General features: G+C 42.9%; 1 protein-coding gene across 3 annotated transcripts in view; it reads left to right on the plus strand.

Moving 5' to 3' along the window:
- Positions 1–14,174, plus strand: part of BTBD11 (BTB domain containing 11) — a 173,561-nt gene extending 159,387 nt beyond the window's left edge. For all 3 annotated transcript variants that reach the window (XM_027886639.1, XM_027886640.1, XM_027886641.1), the window contains 6 exons: positions 2,874–2,979; positions 3,748–3,850; positions 5,500–5,581; positions 6,595–6,663; positions 9,514–9,627; positions 12,718–14,174. In XM_027886639.1, the coding sequence (XP_027742440.1) occupies positions 2,874–2,979; positions 3,748–3,850; positions 5,500–5,581; positions 6,595–6,663; positions 9,514–9,627; positions 12,718–12,927 (684 nt within the window). In that variant the 3' untranslated portion in view covers positions 12,928–14,174. The remainder of the gene's footprint in view (positions 1–2,873; positions 2,980–3,747; positions 3,851–5,499; positions 5,582–6,594; positions 6,664–9,513; positions 9,628–12,717) is intronic.
- The last annotated feature ends 3,144 nt before the right edge of the window (positions 14,175–17,318 follow it).

Consider the following 17,318-nt stretch of genomic DNA (forward strand, 5'->3'; position numbering starts at 1 on the left):
TTTCCCCAGCCATCCAGTTGCGGACAAAGTATCCCTTTTTTTTCTCTCTCCTGTTTCTGCCTGGTTTATTGACAAAAGCCAGCAGAGGCTCTGTGGGGAGCAGATTCAGGGCCACAGCCCCGTGAGCTTGGCTGCATGCTGGGGAGTGTGGGGAGCAAACTTGGTCTGCTGTAATAGTTTACCACTCCCTTCCCTTGCTGCTGCTTGTTAGCGGTGACTGTAAATGAGCACATGCTTCAGCTTTCTCACTGAGCACACTTTCTGGCCTTTGGGTGGTATGAGATGTAAGTATTTATTGTTATCGGCAGAAGCCAAAGGTCTTGAACCTTTTCTCTGCCAAATGAGCTCAGTGTTCTGCACTGGAGGTCTGCAGCCACTGTCTGCCTGATGGCCCTGCTTTCTTTGATGTGTCGATCCTAAGGTCTCTTTTTATCTTTGTTCCCATCTCTGTGTTGGGGTTTTTAAGCATCTCTCATGTGAATGTATCACATTGTCAGCTAATTAGAGCTTAGGTTATACCACTTTTTTCACAGGCCTGTGGGCAAGGTGGCTTTTTAATGGTCTTGTATCTGCACACCACATTGGTGACCCCAGGGATCTGGCAGCGTCTCACTTGTGTAGGCAGGCTCCCATGAGATTGTCTGCATGCATGACTGGTCCGTCATGTTGATTGGAGTTACTAGCAGGGATCCTCTTCTCCCACTTGCCTGGTTGGGTTTGGCCTGTTATTCCCCTCATCTCAGTGCACCTGGATGTCCTGGTATGCAGTGCTGTGGGTCGGACTGTTGAGTTAGGCCTCCAGCTCCTAATGAGGCACTGAGAAGTCAAGATATTCCAGCAGTGCATTCCCACAGGCACTCTGGAAGGAGCAGATGCGTTGCCTATATTGATGTATGTGTGTGTTTTGAAAAAGCTATTGCTTAGGCACAATGATGGGAATGATGAGTTCATGGAACCCACTAAAACCTCCGTGACATAGACAGGACCTGTGCCCCCTGGCAGATTCGAGCAGGAGTTTCCAGGAGCTCTCCACTTTAGTGGAGTTACTCTGCTTTTATTCACTGCAGGTAAAGATGACCACTGCTCTTCCGATTATGCTTCTCCTCTCCAGAGGCTTCCCTCTGCACTAACCATGGAATTGTCCCCATCTCTGTATGTACTAACTTTTTAGCATCTGCCAGATCCAACCAGGAGCTGCCCTGCCAGTAATCAGTGTCCCCCCCGGACGCACTCCTCCCTGGCTGACTCAGTCGGCCGTGGTGCTTCAGCACAGCCCTTCTGAGCAGAGAAGAAATTGCTCTTTCTGCCCTGTCTGTCTAAAGCTTTCCCTCCCAGCCCTCCCGGCGGCTGAGTCACTTCCTTCTTTAAATCTGGCCTTAAATCTTCCTTTTCTCTACACCCTGTGATTCACTCCCTTTGTGAAGCGCTTTGCAGAGCTCCAGCGGGAAGATGCTGAACAGTGAGATGTTCCTGGGGTGAGACATCCTCCGTTGTCTCAGAGCCACAGTAGTGAGCCCCTCTCTGAGAGCTGGTCCCTGTGCCGTGCTAAATGGTGACTCTTAGTGTCAGTATTTCTCTTAGATTAGCATTTCTTTCAGTGCTACATCTGACGTAGTAATAGGAGCCAACTCCTGCCTGCGGGTGAGTGCGTGTAATTTCCTTTGACATCAGCATGTGCATGTGAGGGAACAGCTCTACCCTTTCCCACCCTATTTGATTAGATTCAGTAAAGGAGTCATTACAGCATCTCTGCCACTCCTCCTTGTCCCGCATGGGATTTAAGGAGCACCGATGAAATGTGCTTAGAGCAAGGAAAGCTTCTATTTCTGCTCCTAAAGCCTGGAAATATTTTTAGTATAACATCTATACTCCTCAGATTTTTATATTATGATTTTTTTTTGTCCCTCACCTGCTTATTTCCTTGGCCTTTGATCCTCTCATATCTAAGTATCTTGCTTTTTCACAGTTTCCTGGTGTGGAATGGAATCACCAACCAACAGAGTAGTTGAAAGATGTTGTCATGAATTAACAGCGTGGCACCGCTGAACTTGTCTAGACTTGCTCTGGTTACCAGCAAAGTGTGGGATAAAATTTGCCAAAGCTTTTAAATCCTGCTTTCATCTGGATCTTAAGCATTAAATCCATTTCACTACCCTTGCGTCTTAATCGTACAAATACACAAGGTGCTTCGGAAAGCCTCCTGTGGGTTGCCTTGCCCTCAGAGTTTGGGCAGAAATTGGTAAGGCCAGGGAGCAGACGTGGTTTTGTGAAGGTCTTGTGGCTTCCTCAGGACAGTGGTGCCCATGCCGGTGCCAGGGATATAAGCACATGTTAATAGAAACATTTGGGATTGAATGAGTGGCAGGCTGTGATGCTTCAGTCACTCTGTAAGGGAAGGGTCTGTTTGTGAGACTCTTGCACTTAGAAATGCATCCAGGCTGTGCAGCTGTATCTGTCTGTAGCTCTGGTTTTCTGAAACGTGACCAATGACCATTTTCTAAAGAGCAACAAAAAAGTCATTTTCCAGCACAGTAAGTCTGCAAATAAAATGAAATCACTATTGTAAAGGAACTTTGTTTTTGCAGAGGGGATGGAGCTGTGGAGCTTGCTAGAAAAATAAGACTTCTCATCCAAGGAAGAACCCTTTTCTTTTAAATGATTCCTACAGGAAACATAGCAATCAAGTAAATGAGATCTGCAGTTTCTAACAAATGCTGATAACCCCAAGCTCTGATTTTTAATAAAGTTTCAGCAATCACATTTTTCACCTTCAAAACAGGCAGCTCTTGAGAGCAATGTAACATGTCCTTTGCATACTGATTTTATGTTGCATACTAAGCTTACACTGCGTGTGTTTGTTTTCTTTTGCTTAGAATGAAGTGATCAGCCAGCAACTCTCTGTCATTTTCACTCATTGCTATGGACCCTACCCAATTCCAAAGCTGGTTGAAATTAAGCGCAAGCAGACCTCCCGCCTAGGTAAGTGTGACTTGAAGGTACCTGCTGGTTCTCCAAGGAGAGCTGTGGGAAGTCTGTGTTACTGGCCAGGTGCTGGAGGGGGCCACAGGTCAGAAAAAAAACCTGAATTTGAAAGGCAGAACTAGAAAAAGGAAGGGCCCCAAACTTAGCCTGACCTGAAACTCCTGCTGAAATCAGGAGGGTCATTAGGTGTGTTGAAGTAGGACTGTAAATCTGCCAGGATTTGTCTGTGTTGCTAATTAGCCTTGGGCCTGGAGCCAAGCGTCTGTCCGGATCGCAGAGTGCTGTGTTCTGGCTGCAGGTGATGCTGCAGCAGCACAGCCCTCCCAGCCAGGCCAACAGAGCCCAGGGTGTATTAATGGGACTGAGAGAAGACCCAAGCAATTTTCCAGGACCCTCTTCCTCTTGGCACGCAGACTTTCTTGCGAAGGGAGAGGGGCGTAATAGGATATAAACGAGCACAGGGCCCTCCAGCATCTATTCAGCTGCAGTTTGCATTGGGTAGCAGAGCTGGGAGGCTGTGCCAGCTTCACACAGCGCGGAGGGCTGGCTGTCATCTCAGCAAAGGTCGCCACGGACTTCAAAGCTTTGTATTCCCTTTGTCTGAACTCCATGTGGTTGTCTGAGGGGCTTCTGTCTCAGGCTGTCCGAAATAACTTCATGGGCTTTACTCATTAAAAACAATATCCTTCTATTCCATTGTCTTCTTCTGTCAAAACAGGAAAATATTCAGTTACTGGCTTTTTTGTTTCCTTTTTGTGATTCTAGATCCCCATTTTCTTAACAATAAAGAGATGTCAGATGTTACATTTCTGGTGGAAGGAAGACCGTTTTATGCACATCGAGTGTTGCTATTTACTGCGTCACCAAGGTAAAATAGAGATACATTTTTCTTTTTTTAAACAAAAATGGAATTGGATTTTGTGGTTTTTTAGGGGTTTTTTATTTGTTTTGCTGCTGTTACAATTCTTTGAAGGCTAGTGGCCCAGTCTTCAAGTTTTTCCTAAGCAACGTTTCTCCACAGCTTTTTTCTGGTTGATCTGCCAGATATTTACCAAGTGCTCCTATTACTAGGTTTCCACGCAGTAAGTGATCCATGCTTCTGGCCATGCATCTGACTTCATTCCACTGAGGCACATTTGCATGGAGCTCGTTGCTGCATCCAGCTCTCGATCGTACAGGAGTCTTAATATTTTGATTCTTAATAATAATTTATCCTGTGAGTGACTAAATCCTGCCTTGCTTCAGTTTAGGCAGTCTTCAGGAAAAACAAGCTGCTATCATGCAACTCATTGACAGCATTTCACAGTGTTCAAAAGCAGTACTTATAGTCTGTTCCCTGTGCTCAGAAGGCTGAATACAGGTTACCCAGTTAAACCCAACCTTAAAGTGGCTCATAAACTTTATTTGTATGCAGCTCTATAATTAAAGAAATTTAGCTGACCCTCTGTAAAAGCTTATCCCAAGATGTAGCAAGGACAAACCACTGAGTTTGGATAATTGGAGCAATGTGGGAATTGATGCTAGTCGTGCTGCCAACCCATAGCACAGAGTAAAGAGATTTGCATAAAGCAACTGCAGTTTCTCACCCTGCCTTCAATTAAGAAATTGATGTTTTGGTTTAGAGCTTCCTGGTAGATGTACAAGTGTGTTCCAAACTCCAGTTTTAAGCCTAGTAGATTGTGTTCATAATAAAGTTTGACACTAGTGAAAGCGAGTAAATTGTTGTCCATATTTTAATTAACAAAATGCAGTCATTATATGGAAAAGGTTACCATCCAGCAAATGCTGGTCTTAATAGATAAGCTGAGCTTTGAACTACTGCTAGAAGGTCAAATGAATTATCAAAGAGAGGAAGTAGAAGGGCAGATGTTTCTGGCAGCACATTTCCCATTTTCACCAGTTGATCAATGAGAATATCTGGTTTTGAGAAGTAGATTGTTACACATGTGTACATCTAACATAAATCTACAATCATTAACTTAAAGTACTTTTTTTTCCCTGAAACTTGTGTCTGAATTTCCGGTTTTGATAATCAGGGAACAGCAACCTATCTAGTTTTCTATGCTGCCTCTCCTTACGCAATTGTATTGAGCCTGCACAGAAGCGTTAAAAGTCATTGTGTAGTTGTTTTAATAGTTTGTACCAAAATACTTTTTAAAGCAGCATAATAGACATAGGCCAGAATTTAACCTTCAAAAAAAGGAAACTGTGCAGGTTTTGTGATATGCATCCTTACAGAATCTGAATTTCCAATGTACATTTTATTCTATTGCTACATTAGATATATTTTTCAGAAATTTCAAATTGAAATCTCCTAGAGAAAGGCCTTTTCCTTTTGCTTTGAACTTCATGTCAGTGTTTAAATCTTGATGCTTTTTGGTGACAAATCCATTCATTTCAGTGTACTGTTTTTGCAAGAGTTGGTGCCATCCTTCCTATGCACTTTGTACTGTTTTTGCCATGCTTTTTCACAGAGAAAATTGGGCTGGCTATTCAATTTTGCTCCTTTTTATTTAGGTTTAAAGCATTGCTGTCTAGCAAGCCCTCATCTGATAGTACTTGTATTGAGATCAACTATGTGAAGTACCCCATCTTTCAGGTAAAGTCAGTTCTCACATTGAATTTGAATGGAACTTGTAAGAGGAACATCATACATGCCCTGTGCAAATTAGTACACATGTATTTGATAAACACATCGCTCAGAGTAGGGGTTTCACGAGCACAGGCTTTGTCTCCCTTCGTACACTGAGCTGCAGAGTGCTGTTGATTGCAAATGCCGTGCCTGAGTGGATACAATAACATGCATTTCACTTACATGGGCTATGCAGACAAAGCACTGCATGTCAAGGTAAAGCACCTGATGCTTTTTTCTGTAGTTGGCTCTTTCTGTACTTAATGGACAGGCTTGGAAGAGACACAGTTCATTCCCTTCCTTTGCAATACTCCCCAATCAATTTTTTTTACCCTGAAAATACAGAGAAAACGCTTGCTTTACGTACTTGTAGTGTATACATGTGTATGCTTCCCTTTAGTTGAGTCAGAGCTCAGACAGTTCCATGAATCAACTGTTACCACAGAAAATAATTCCCAGCTGCCCACAATAACTCGAGGCTTGCTGGAAGCATCCTGCAGAGGGATCTTAGCTGGCTTGTATTACAGTGCAAAGCCTCCCCCCCTCTTTTTCATCATCCATGCATGCCCACGCACAGCTGGGTGAAGGTGGGGGTACCATTGCCTGGGAAGGAATAAAGGAGTAACTATTGTATATGCTATATTTGCCTCAATCAGTGATGTACTTAACCTACTGGGAAACACACTGGTACTTCAGAATGAATTAATCAGTTTCCTGAAAACTGTTTGGAGCTCACCAAAAAGTCCAGACAATTTGAGGATCAGGGCTGAGACATTACACTACCTGTGAAAAGGAAACATTGAACTTTGCAAAGAGAGTAGCCAAGTGTATCTTGAAATGAGGAGGTTTGAGCCAGTTTTATCTATAATTCCTTGGTGGTGTTGGGAGGGCCTCGGGTATTGCCTGCAGCCTTTACATCATCCCCTGTTCCCTGATGTCTTGCATTGCTTTTTATAAACACTCCCTTTGTTTTATTGCAGCTGGTTATGCAGTATCTTTATTATGGAGGTGCAGAGTCACTCCTGATTAAAAATAATGAAATTATGGAGGTAAGAAATATTTATTATTAATTAATTGCAGTGTGAGCAATGCTAAGTGATCTGTGTACCGTTCACCCAAGGCCACATGGCCATTGGGCAAGACATGGGCACTCCTGTAAGAGCCAGAAGTGCCTCACCTGGAGTGCCCAGGCTGTCTGCAGTCCTGTGGGAGACACTCAGTCTCTTTCTTGGCCGGTCAGCCATTGTGATAACTTTTGCCATATGAAGTTGACTGTCAGGAAAAAAAAAGAGTAGGATAATTACGATCATCAAGCAAAAAAGTATCTGAAAGAAAAATATCTATTAGTGGCAACCTGGTGTTACCAAAATCTGGAAGCAATTCCCAGCAGCATAGTGTTCCAACCTCTTTTTCTCCCAGCCTGATAGAAGAGGTGCTCTGCTCCAGCTGGGCCAGTCAGATTCCCTCTGCCGCAGTCTTTACTTTTGGTTAATTATCTCAAGCTTTCATGTTCAGATCTGTCTCAGCAGCATGAAAAACATCCAGTTTGGTTCCTCACATGGGAGAACACTTGGGCATGTACCTGGCTTTAACTGTGAGAGAAATCCCACCAGAGTCACGGTTCAATTGAATTTCAATTGTGTGACAGTTTTCTGAATAAAACCGTAATCTGTGTTCTCTCTGCCACCACAATCAGAGTCATAGTCTATCTCAAGTTGGAAGGAACCTATAAGGTTCACCAAGTCCAACTCCCTGCTACTTGTAGGACTATGTAAAACTAAACCATGTCACTCAGAGTGTCATCCAGATGTGCCTTGAACTGTGGCAGGCTTGGTGCCATGACCCCGAAAAGGCTGTTCAGTGCTTGACCTTTTCAGTGGAGAACCTTTTCCTAATGTCTAATCTGCACTTCCCCTGACACGACCTCATTCCATTTCCTCATGTCCTATTTCTATGACACTAGTCCTTATGACACAACTGTCTGGCAGCCAGAGGATGGAACTGGTCATGACTGAAATTATCCCTCTCCAGTGCAGGCAGTGGATTTTTAACTAAGCATACCCACACTGACTTTCTGAGCCATATAGGAAAAGTTCACTAATTCCCTGTTTCTCTTATAGTTTTGAAAGAACTCCCAAATTTCTAACCTTTTCTGAAATAAGGAGTCTTACACTAGGCAATGCAGCGGCTTTATAGAGGCATGTGTGTTATCACCTAGGCTGTTAAAAAGCTTGTGCTGCGGTTCAGCTGGCAGCTTGCTCTACTTTTGTGACATCTCAAAATTTCTGTGACTTGAGAATGTATGACTGATTGATTGATCTGTTGATAACGGATCTGGCCACGGTTCCTCACAGTTTAAAGTAATTACAAACCAGCACATGACTGCTTGAGCCACAGAGGCAGCTGGAATAGGATTTGGCTTTATCTTTCAGAACTGCATTTAGCAACTTGCCTTATTACAAATATGATAACAAGGAGCACCAGAAATACTCCACAGAAATCTTTGCTGCAATTCATAATTGGGGCCAGCTGGCTGCTATCACATCAGCACTGCAGATTTCCAGCACTTGGATTTATTTATGGTTTTAAAGTAGAGCTTGAGCAGACTGCATGGGAGAAGTCAGAATAATGTCATGGAAGTTTCAGGGTTTTATTTGTTCCCCTGTGCTTCTGATTGGAAGCATGAGAGCCCCTTTGGGATTCACAGGATAGCTTTTTGTTATGCAGTCCTACATAATAAGGACTGTATAACAGCCTGAATACATGAGTAAGTGCTATTTAAACACCTAAACAGCTCGGCCTAAGGTCTGGCTGGGTGTCAAGCAATGGAGAACCCCAGCCTGCTTCCTAAGGCAGAGCAGAGAGCCAGAGCCAATGACCCACCATGGAAAGACATAAAATGAAATGCCTTTTCCCCTCTGTAAAAGGACAGAATGGGGGCAATAGAGGAAATCTTGGCACTACTGAAACCCGTTGGAGAACTCAAAATTTAAGCCATTTTCACCCCGTTGGTGTACAGAGATCCCAAAGCAGTGCTAGTCCAGGCAGAACAACAACCCAGGGGGGATGCAGGGCCAAAGAGAGAGGTCTTGAAGAGCTGGTGTCAGGAGAGCCACGGTAGAGCAGCGATACAGGCACATGACACTGACATGAATGTTAACCAGGCAGTGCCTTGCACCGAGCTGGTTCCCACCTTTGCATAGTATCCCTCTGTGCACTCACTCCAGACAGTAGTGCCAGACAGTGTTTCAGCTTCTGTGGCCTAGACATCACCTTACAGCTGCTCACAAGCTAGAACAAGGAACATATGGAGATCTGATTCCATTTCTTTGAGCCTGCTGAGGTGACAGATTTGAGGTTTATTGCCTCTCTAGATTGTTAAGACTGCCCAGAGTGGTCATCATCATCTGGTTTGAATTCCTCTGTTACTCTTGGTCCTGACTCTTCTGCTGACATCCCCGCATCCAGCCCAGGTGCTCCGTTTCAGCCAGATCTTTGGGAATGGCTGAAGCCTAACCTTGTTTTTTGGGAATGTGATTGCAGGTCCCTCCTTGCAGAGTCATGTTTGCAAAGAGAGAAAATATTCTTGAAGCTGCTGTTTCCTTTTTCTCTCTCATACACCCCCCACTCCTGACCCCGCTCCAAAGTCAGAATGTGTATCTGAGCAGCCTGTGGTGGTCTGTCCGTGTACAGCTTCCCAAAGTGTGATCTGGAGGGGAACTGCAGAGGGTTGCAGCAACCAAGCAATCTTCTCATTCTGACTTTTTGTCAGGACTTTCATGCTAACTGAAGTAGGGGCAGAGAAAAAAAATATAATGACATACTAAAGAATCAAGCTCTGATTCTGTATCGCTCAGCAGTTTTTGACTATTTTTTCCGTGCCTTTTGTGTTTTTTTAGCTTCTCTCTGCTGCTAAATTTTTCCAGCTTGAAGCTTTACAACGACACTGTGAGATCATTTGTGCAAAAAGCATTAATACAGAAAACTGCGTGGATATTTATAATCATGCCAAGGTAAAAATAACTGCAAAATAACACTTGCATGTTATGTGTCTGTCGTCATAGTCGTAGGTCATTTTTATGACAAGTACTGACATATATATATCATATGCTTAGTACATCTGTTATGTGTTTAAGATTTGTCATTCATTTACTGGGATTGACTGGCTAATAGGTACATAGCATAGTGACAGTCCTAAATCATGTAGTGTAACTACAAGGTGGCACCTTCTCACCCCCTTCCCTGAGCGGTTCAAACTCAATTTGAGTGTATCACTGTGTGGAAGGCCTATCCCTTATTCATGGCAACCCAGACTGCTGAGCTGATTCAATAGGAATCACCTAAGTGAAGAAGACACCTCTGCTTTCACCTTTCAAGCTGCGTTTTCCCATTAAAATTACCTGTTTCCTCCTGCCTGGAGCCCACTGGGGTGATACACTCAATGCTGGTGACAGCTTGTCAATATATGAAAATGCCATGTTTTGGAAGTTCAGTGGTTCAGAGCCCTGCAAGGATGGTAATGAGAATTTTATGTCTTGGGGAGCTTCTTATTGGAATCAATTATATACTTAGATTGTGAGGTGGCCTAAGTCATTAGACAGAAAAGCATGGCATTTTTTGACCTAGAAAACCTATTTTCACGCATTGATAGAAGTTGTTGCCACATTGATTAGTTTCAGTTTTTCTCCTCCTGAGGTGTAGTAGTTAGACTTTCCCTTGGATGATGGAAATGAGACACAAATAAGTGCAATGAAAATTTTTTTTTTTTTTGGTAACTTACGTGGTCTATACAAAAGCTAAACTGATGCATGGAGGTTTGATTGAACAGAATAATCCCACTCCAAACCCCTGCAGATCTGACCTCCATTCCCATCAGGTATTTCCTACAGAGAATAGTAATGTTAGGTCTTGATATAGAGATAACATGCAATCAGTGTTTAAAACAGCACAAAGTTCCACCTATAAAAATAAGAAATGAAGTATATCTGCAGGTCCATTTATTGTAATGGGAAAAAAATTACAGTGCAGGCATCTTTTGAAAAATATTTGATTTAACTTCTAGCTCATGTGGGAATTTCTCAATTTGTATTACTGTTAGTAAAATTAATAATTTTGGTTTAAAATTACATGTTTTCTTTGAATTGTGAAATGTGGCTGTATTTACATCTGATTGAAGAAAATTCTTACGTGGAGCTTTAGACCTCTTTGAGGGACTGGTACACTGCTGATGCTGGGACTGAACAAATCCAGTCACTAAATTCAGCTCCTGGTTTGCCTATAAGAGCCCCAGCCTGCAGTTTTTTTCTGTACCTGCATCTTCCAGTGGAGGCAGTGGAAATGGTGTACTTGAGAGGTTTTTACAGCCAGAGTTGTGTTTGCGCTGATGTGGGTGAGGCATTGCAGAGATAGTCAAGCTAGCTGTGAATGAAACTTCGACTTCTGGAATTAAGCCCCATCACCCTAAAGCACTGCATGGGCTAATTTACCCTGCTTCCAGTGAATTACCAGGGCTGAGCTTCATACTGCTATATCCAGAAGATTTCTGGGGTCTGAACTCGCACGTTTAAAGCTAGTTCTGATAGCTCTCTGTTACGCTGCCTGCAGAGCATAGAAGATGCTTCATCTTTTTGCTCCCCCTCTGTGTGATGTGCAGGTGATTAATCTGAGCGCAGATCACTCTTTTCAGTGCTCCCGTCACAGGGTAGCCTCATTTGTTTGTCATACGAATGTGAGATGATGTTGTGTGGTGGAAGAGGCCAGATGGTCCTGATGAGCCAGGGGAGCTCACCCGCAGCTCCAGCACAGCTTGCCAGCCAGCCATCTGTCTTTCTGTGTTGCTCTCTGAGGTGTGGAAGAGCTTGTGTTAGACCCTAGTGAGAATGGGAATGAGGTGAGCAGGCACTGAAGCCAGGAACCACCTCATCAGCCAGGAGCAGGTTTTGAGGGACCTGATGCTGTTGCAGGTACCATTTCTTGTCCTTCATAGAATCATCATAGAATGGTTTGGATTGGAAGGGACACTTAAAAATCATCTAGTTGCAACCACTCTGCTGTGGTCAGGGACACCTTTCTTGTCCTTGCTACTATGCAAGCTCATCTGCACCTGCAGGCACTCGGGCAATGCTGAGACCTGCCTTTCCACATGGGAGCGTGCAAGCAGGTTGGCCCAGAGACACATGGAGCACAGCCTTTGTCATGATTGAGAGAAAGACATGATTTGCTGGAATAACATGATGTGTGCACAGACTTGGAAAGCTATCTGTGGCAGGGGCTGAGGTTGTAGAACAATGTTTAGCAAGGTGATGCACTTTGTTGTAGCAGGTGCAGGAATAAGAGTTTGAAGCCCTGGATTTAATCCAGAGCTGAGGTACTGGTAGGAAGGTGAGACAATGTGGATTTGGTCATATTTACAAATAAAAGCTGAATGGAGAGTATTAATATCATTAATATCCCTATGGACTTTCCATTCTTAAAACTGCAGTTATAGAATTGTAGAATATAAGATTGGAAGGGACTTCAAGGATTATCTGGTCCAAACTTTCTTGGCAAAAGTACAGTCTAGACAAGATGGCCCAGCATCCTGTCCGGCTGAATCTTAAAAGTGCCCAATGCTGGGAAATCCACCACTACCCTAGGGAGATTTTTTTCAATGGCCGATTGTTTCCATTTCTCCTCTAAAGTTCCTCAAAGCATGAAGTTTTGTATGGCAGCTTACTGCAGTCATATATCCTGTCCTTGCTAAGGATGGCGTTCTTGAAACTTGCTATGTAATGTTTTCCCAAACCTGTAGTTTTAGGGTGTAACTTGTAGTGTGAAATCATGGGTCCGGTAAACTCTGCAGTAAAACTCCCATCAATTTCCAAGGGAGCAAAGCTTCAGCCCCTGGAATTTTGCTTTTCCAACAACCACAGTCTTTTAACATGGAATTATTATGGGAATCACCAGCATAAAATACTGTTTGATTAACTCCTTCCCCTCCATGCATTCATATCTGTAAGTGTTACTGTGCCTATCTAGTTTGTGTATTTGTTTGTGTGCAGTTCTTATGCGCTGAATTGGGTTTTATCAGATTGGTTATCTTTCTCTAATTTTACTTCTTGTAGTTTCTCGGCGTCACAGAACTATCTTCCTATTGTGAAGGCTACTTTCTAAAAAATATGATGGTCCTCATTGAAAATGAAGCTTTCAAACAGCTGTTGTATGACAAGAATGGAGAAACATCTGGTCAAAATGTACTAGAGGACTTACAGAGGACGTTGGCAACAAGGATTCAGTCAATTCATTTGTCTTCTTCAAAGGGCTCCGTTGTATAAAGCTGAGGAAGATGGTAACCCTCTAATAAAAGACCTTGCAAGTTAAGTCTGCTGTTGCAGTTGCTTAAACCTGCTGCAGTTGCTCAAATGACTACAAAAAAGAAAATCTAAGAAATTCTACTTCACATCCGAATAGTTCTGTTTTGGCCAAAGGTGCTGTGCTGGGGCTGTGTCCCCGTTTGGATGAGAGAATACAGAAAACCAAGTTCCTCTGTGGTTTTGAGCAAGCTGGGTACAAAAGTATCTGGTGAATTGCTGTTGTACTCAAATTCTGAACATAAGCCTCTTTGTGGATCTTGATGCCAACAAAAGCCAGAACTCATACCAGTGAACAGCAGAAGCCCCTGCCTTGAAGGGTAGTGCTGGGGAACACCTGAATTGACCAGTTAATCGTTTAAGTCAGATTTGTTCCAGTGTTACACATTCGAGAACTGTATCTATCCTGGAGTCCATTGTCTCATGCATTTGAGAAATGTAAGAACTGTTCTTGCTGTCAAGCAAAGATCAGCTGTATTAGAGAGTGGGTAAGACTGTTGCAGTCGAGGAAATATACTGGCAGATTTTTAGGGGTGGGAACTTTTTAAATTGTTCATAAAAAATGGGGTGGCCTTGTAGTTTAAAAACTATTTCTTAAGCTTAAAATTTCGTTTTCAACAGATCTGTGTTTGAGAATCTATGTAATATGTTTTGGTTTTTTAAATGGTAAAATGTACATTGTGTAAACATACCTATGATCAAGTTTTGCTTGTATTCTTTCCTAGGGTGGTATAATCTTGCCTAACAGGCTATGGTTACACCAAAGAGGTACATTACCCAGATTTTCTCTAATACAGTAGTTGGGGGGGCAGAAGAACTGCATGCTACTCGTGATTTGGGGTTAAAAACAATAACAGACTCAACAAACATGCATTTGCATGGTAACTGTACCTGTGAAATGTTACGTTCGTGCTTTGTTTCGCCAAGACAAATGCAATGTTACTTCTTGTCAAACTTCATTTGTGAAATTAGCCTATGTTTTTTATTTGGTGCGATTGGCTGTGATATGATACCCCTGGAGCTCCTTCTCGAGATGCTGATTTCTGTTTGTTGCAGTGAAGGGACAATAACAGATCTTTACTTGAGTAATGTGTGGATATTTTGGTACTGGCCAGAGATTGTTGTCTGAGTTAGACTTTTTTAAATTATAATTAAATATGTACTATAGAATGATTCCTCACTGTATCCTGAGAATGTATAGATTGTCTACAAATGCAGGGCTTGGGTGGGGTGGGATTGGGGTGTGATTTAAAATGTCAAAGCTTTGTTTATTTTGCAGCATATTGTTAGCAAGACAAATCTGCTACGTGCCACAATGTTCTTGATGCTCTGTCTCTGCAAGCCATAGCAGAAGTAGGCAAAGGTGTTGCCTTCTCCATGGCAAAGTGACATTAATATACTTACTTTATAGACTGCCATTCAGAAAATTTAGAACTTTTATTTTGACCATGAATGTTAACCTCTTTTTCTTTTGTTGAAACATCTACATCAGGTGCCCTTCCATGTTGATAGTTTTTGACATGCTCAGAAAGCACAGTTTTGGCTTTAGTTATCAACACAGTAGGAAGCTGTTTTATGACTAAGGTGTAAATCCTCCTTTTTGCTTGGTCTTGTAAAACCTCTACTGTTTCTGCAACAAATTACAGTATATATAAACTGCCATTAAATGTTGCAGAGACACAACATGCCAGTCAATTGCACTTTTTTTTTCTGCATAAATGTTGACACAAGATGTTGTCCGGAACATTTAAGTAATGGCAAGTTCTGTGTGAACGTTGCAATTGTAGAGAAGCGAGACTGTAGTTTGATGCAACAGCAACACAAAGGGGTGCTTGTTGTTGTTTGGTGTGCCTCCTCATCCATGGAAGCCCATCCTTCCATGCCAGTGATAACTAGGTAGCAGCAGGCCTGACCCCGCAGCTTCATGGTTTAAAATAGCAACGTTTTTCAAACAATAATTGTGATATTAAATAGGAAGGAAACGCTGATAACTCCATGCTAGTCCTTCTTCTTGTGAGCTGAGGGTGTCTGTGGTAACATTCACCAGTTTTCTTTCATGGATAAAGGGCTTAGTAGGGCCTTTGGTGGCTGTACGTGGAGTGGTCGCTGTGTCTGGGCACTCAGAGGCAGATGTGACAGAGCGCAGCTGCCTCCAAACGCACTCGGTGTCCATCTGCAGCAGAGCTGTGCCAGCCCATGCACTCGAGTGTCCCCATGTGCTCCTTCCTGGGCTTGGGGATCAGGATGGCGGAGCACGACGGGAAGCGTGGCACCCACTGCTGCCACGAGGTCTGCTTTGCTGGTGTCTGGCAAATGGTAGGGGAGGACAAACCCCAAGAAGTTGTCATACAAAACTGTTACAGGTAGGGATTGTGCCTATGGATTTACACAGGACGAACTTTTTCCCTTCAAAAACGCTGGTAAATCCCAACATCATAGATTTATAGCTGAAAGAAACCTTAAAAAAAGAGTCATAACTTTCAATTCTTTTTTTGACCGGTGAGCCCCATCACTTTTGCCAGCAGAAGAGCCAGCCTGTGTAACCCCAGCATTCATTTCTCCTGGAAGCAGCCAGCAAACTGTTGTGGATCCACAAGCCAGAGCTTGGAAACTGATTTTAGTGTGCCTGTGCTGATGTGAGGCTGGGTGAGGTCTAGCTGAGCCATGTCAGGCAATGTGCAGCTTGCAGGCTCTTAAACATCCAGGCACAGGGATCCATGATCTTCACCACCCTCGTAATCAGAAGGTTTTCCTAAGAGACTATTCAGAATTTCTTAACTTTCAGTAGAGTCACTTTTCTTTCAAGCCCTGATTGACAGGAAAACCAGATGATCTTACAAGATCTTCTTTAAGGTTATTCTGTGTATGAAAGGAATTCTCCTATTTGCCTCACTAGTATAGTCTTTGCTAGTTCCTTTGCTAGTGTTTTCTAGGTCTCTGATTTTTGCTGTCGGTCCCCAAAATTCAGTACTGCAGCGGGAGCTTTATACAGTAATAGGCAAAGCAGAGTAACTGTTTTCTGTGGTTTATGCAAAGCAAATCAGAAAATATATCCCCAGATATTTTCTACAAGAACATCCCATGGCTGACTTTGATCCAGTCTGTCTAATAATTCCTGAGGGATTCACTGCTGCCTTCCCAGGAGTTCCATCTTTATTTGTGCATTTGTTTACTACACCTTTCGAAGTATAGCACTTTCAACTTCTCTTTATTAGATTTGTTCTGCTCTAATCGGGGCAATTTCCCCACTTCATCAAGATCGGTTGCAATTCTGATCCTCTCTTCTAGCCTATTTCATAATCTCCAAGCTTTATTATACGTGGCTTCATGCATGGATTCTTCATTCTATTAATCTGGGGCTGGGGGGAAGGGCTCTGTTGTCAATTTAATCTAAAAAACAGTGTGAGTTTCAGTGGGTGCCCATGAATACCATCCCTGTCAGATAAGGCTCTTTTCAACAGAGCATTTTATTAGCATTTTTTTGAGACATGGTGTTATCATCTTAGAAAATAAAAAAAGCCTTCTGTTCCTTTCGTCTTTGTATGAGTTGCAATAATTTACACATTTTGAGGCAAAATATTGCCTCCAGTCACGGTGAAATGGAAAAAAATGCAACATCCTTAGAAAAAACTTGTGATTTTCTCCTTTAATCATAACTTTCCATCTTGTAATGAGTGAAGGTGCCTTTCCATTTGTCTTTTTTATAGTAATCCTTGCTGTAATATTTGAAGACTTGCAGACATCCTGTCCCTGCCTCATGGCAGATCTTTCCTTCTGCCTCTGCACGGTCTTCCCTTAGTTTCCAGAATTTCCTCACGTTTCCACTTTGCCTCACGTGCTGCCAGTTTCCACGCTTCCCAGTTTTTTTACTTAAAGCCCTGCTGGATCCCTTCTCAAGCCCAGAAAGGGTATCTCTGCTCTCCTGAACGGGCGATTTTCCAATAATGGGCTCAAGAGCTGGGAAGAGAAAAGGATGAGGAATGTAGGAGTGCAAAGGTTTTGGACATCACAGATGAAGGCTGGTATTCTTTTCATTACAAATTTCAGCACTGTCTACTTGTTTCTCAGATATTCCCCTGACCTATTCCTTATGCCTGCTGTCCTCTAAACACAGCTGGTGGCCAGATGCTCTCTGTTCTGGAAAAGGGCCAGGGTTCTAATGGCTAAGATTATTTTTTCCCCAGCTAAAACTTTTGCCTGTTTGGTTTCAGCTCCAGAGTAGATTTGTGCAAATGTCTATTAAAGACAGAGGAAACTTCTTAAAAAAGGTGTGAAGGCTTAGTAGCCAGGCTCCTATTTATGCTAACGAGAGCTGCTTGCTCTCCTCTCCCCCACACACTGCTTTTGACACTCAG

Source organism: Empidonax traillii, unplaced genomic scaffold (assembly GCF_003031625.1).
Source record: "Empidonax traillii isolate 1590-97213 ecotype Southwest subspecies unplaced genomic scaffold, ASM303162v1 scaffold191:size1449129, whole genome shotgun sequence".
Classification (NCBI taxonomy): Eukaryota; Metazoa; Chordata; class Aves; order Passeriformes; family Tyrannidae; genus Empidonax; species Empidonax traillii.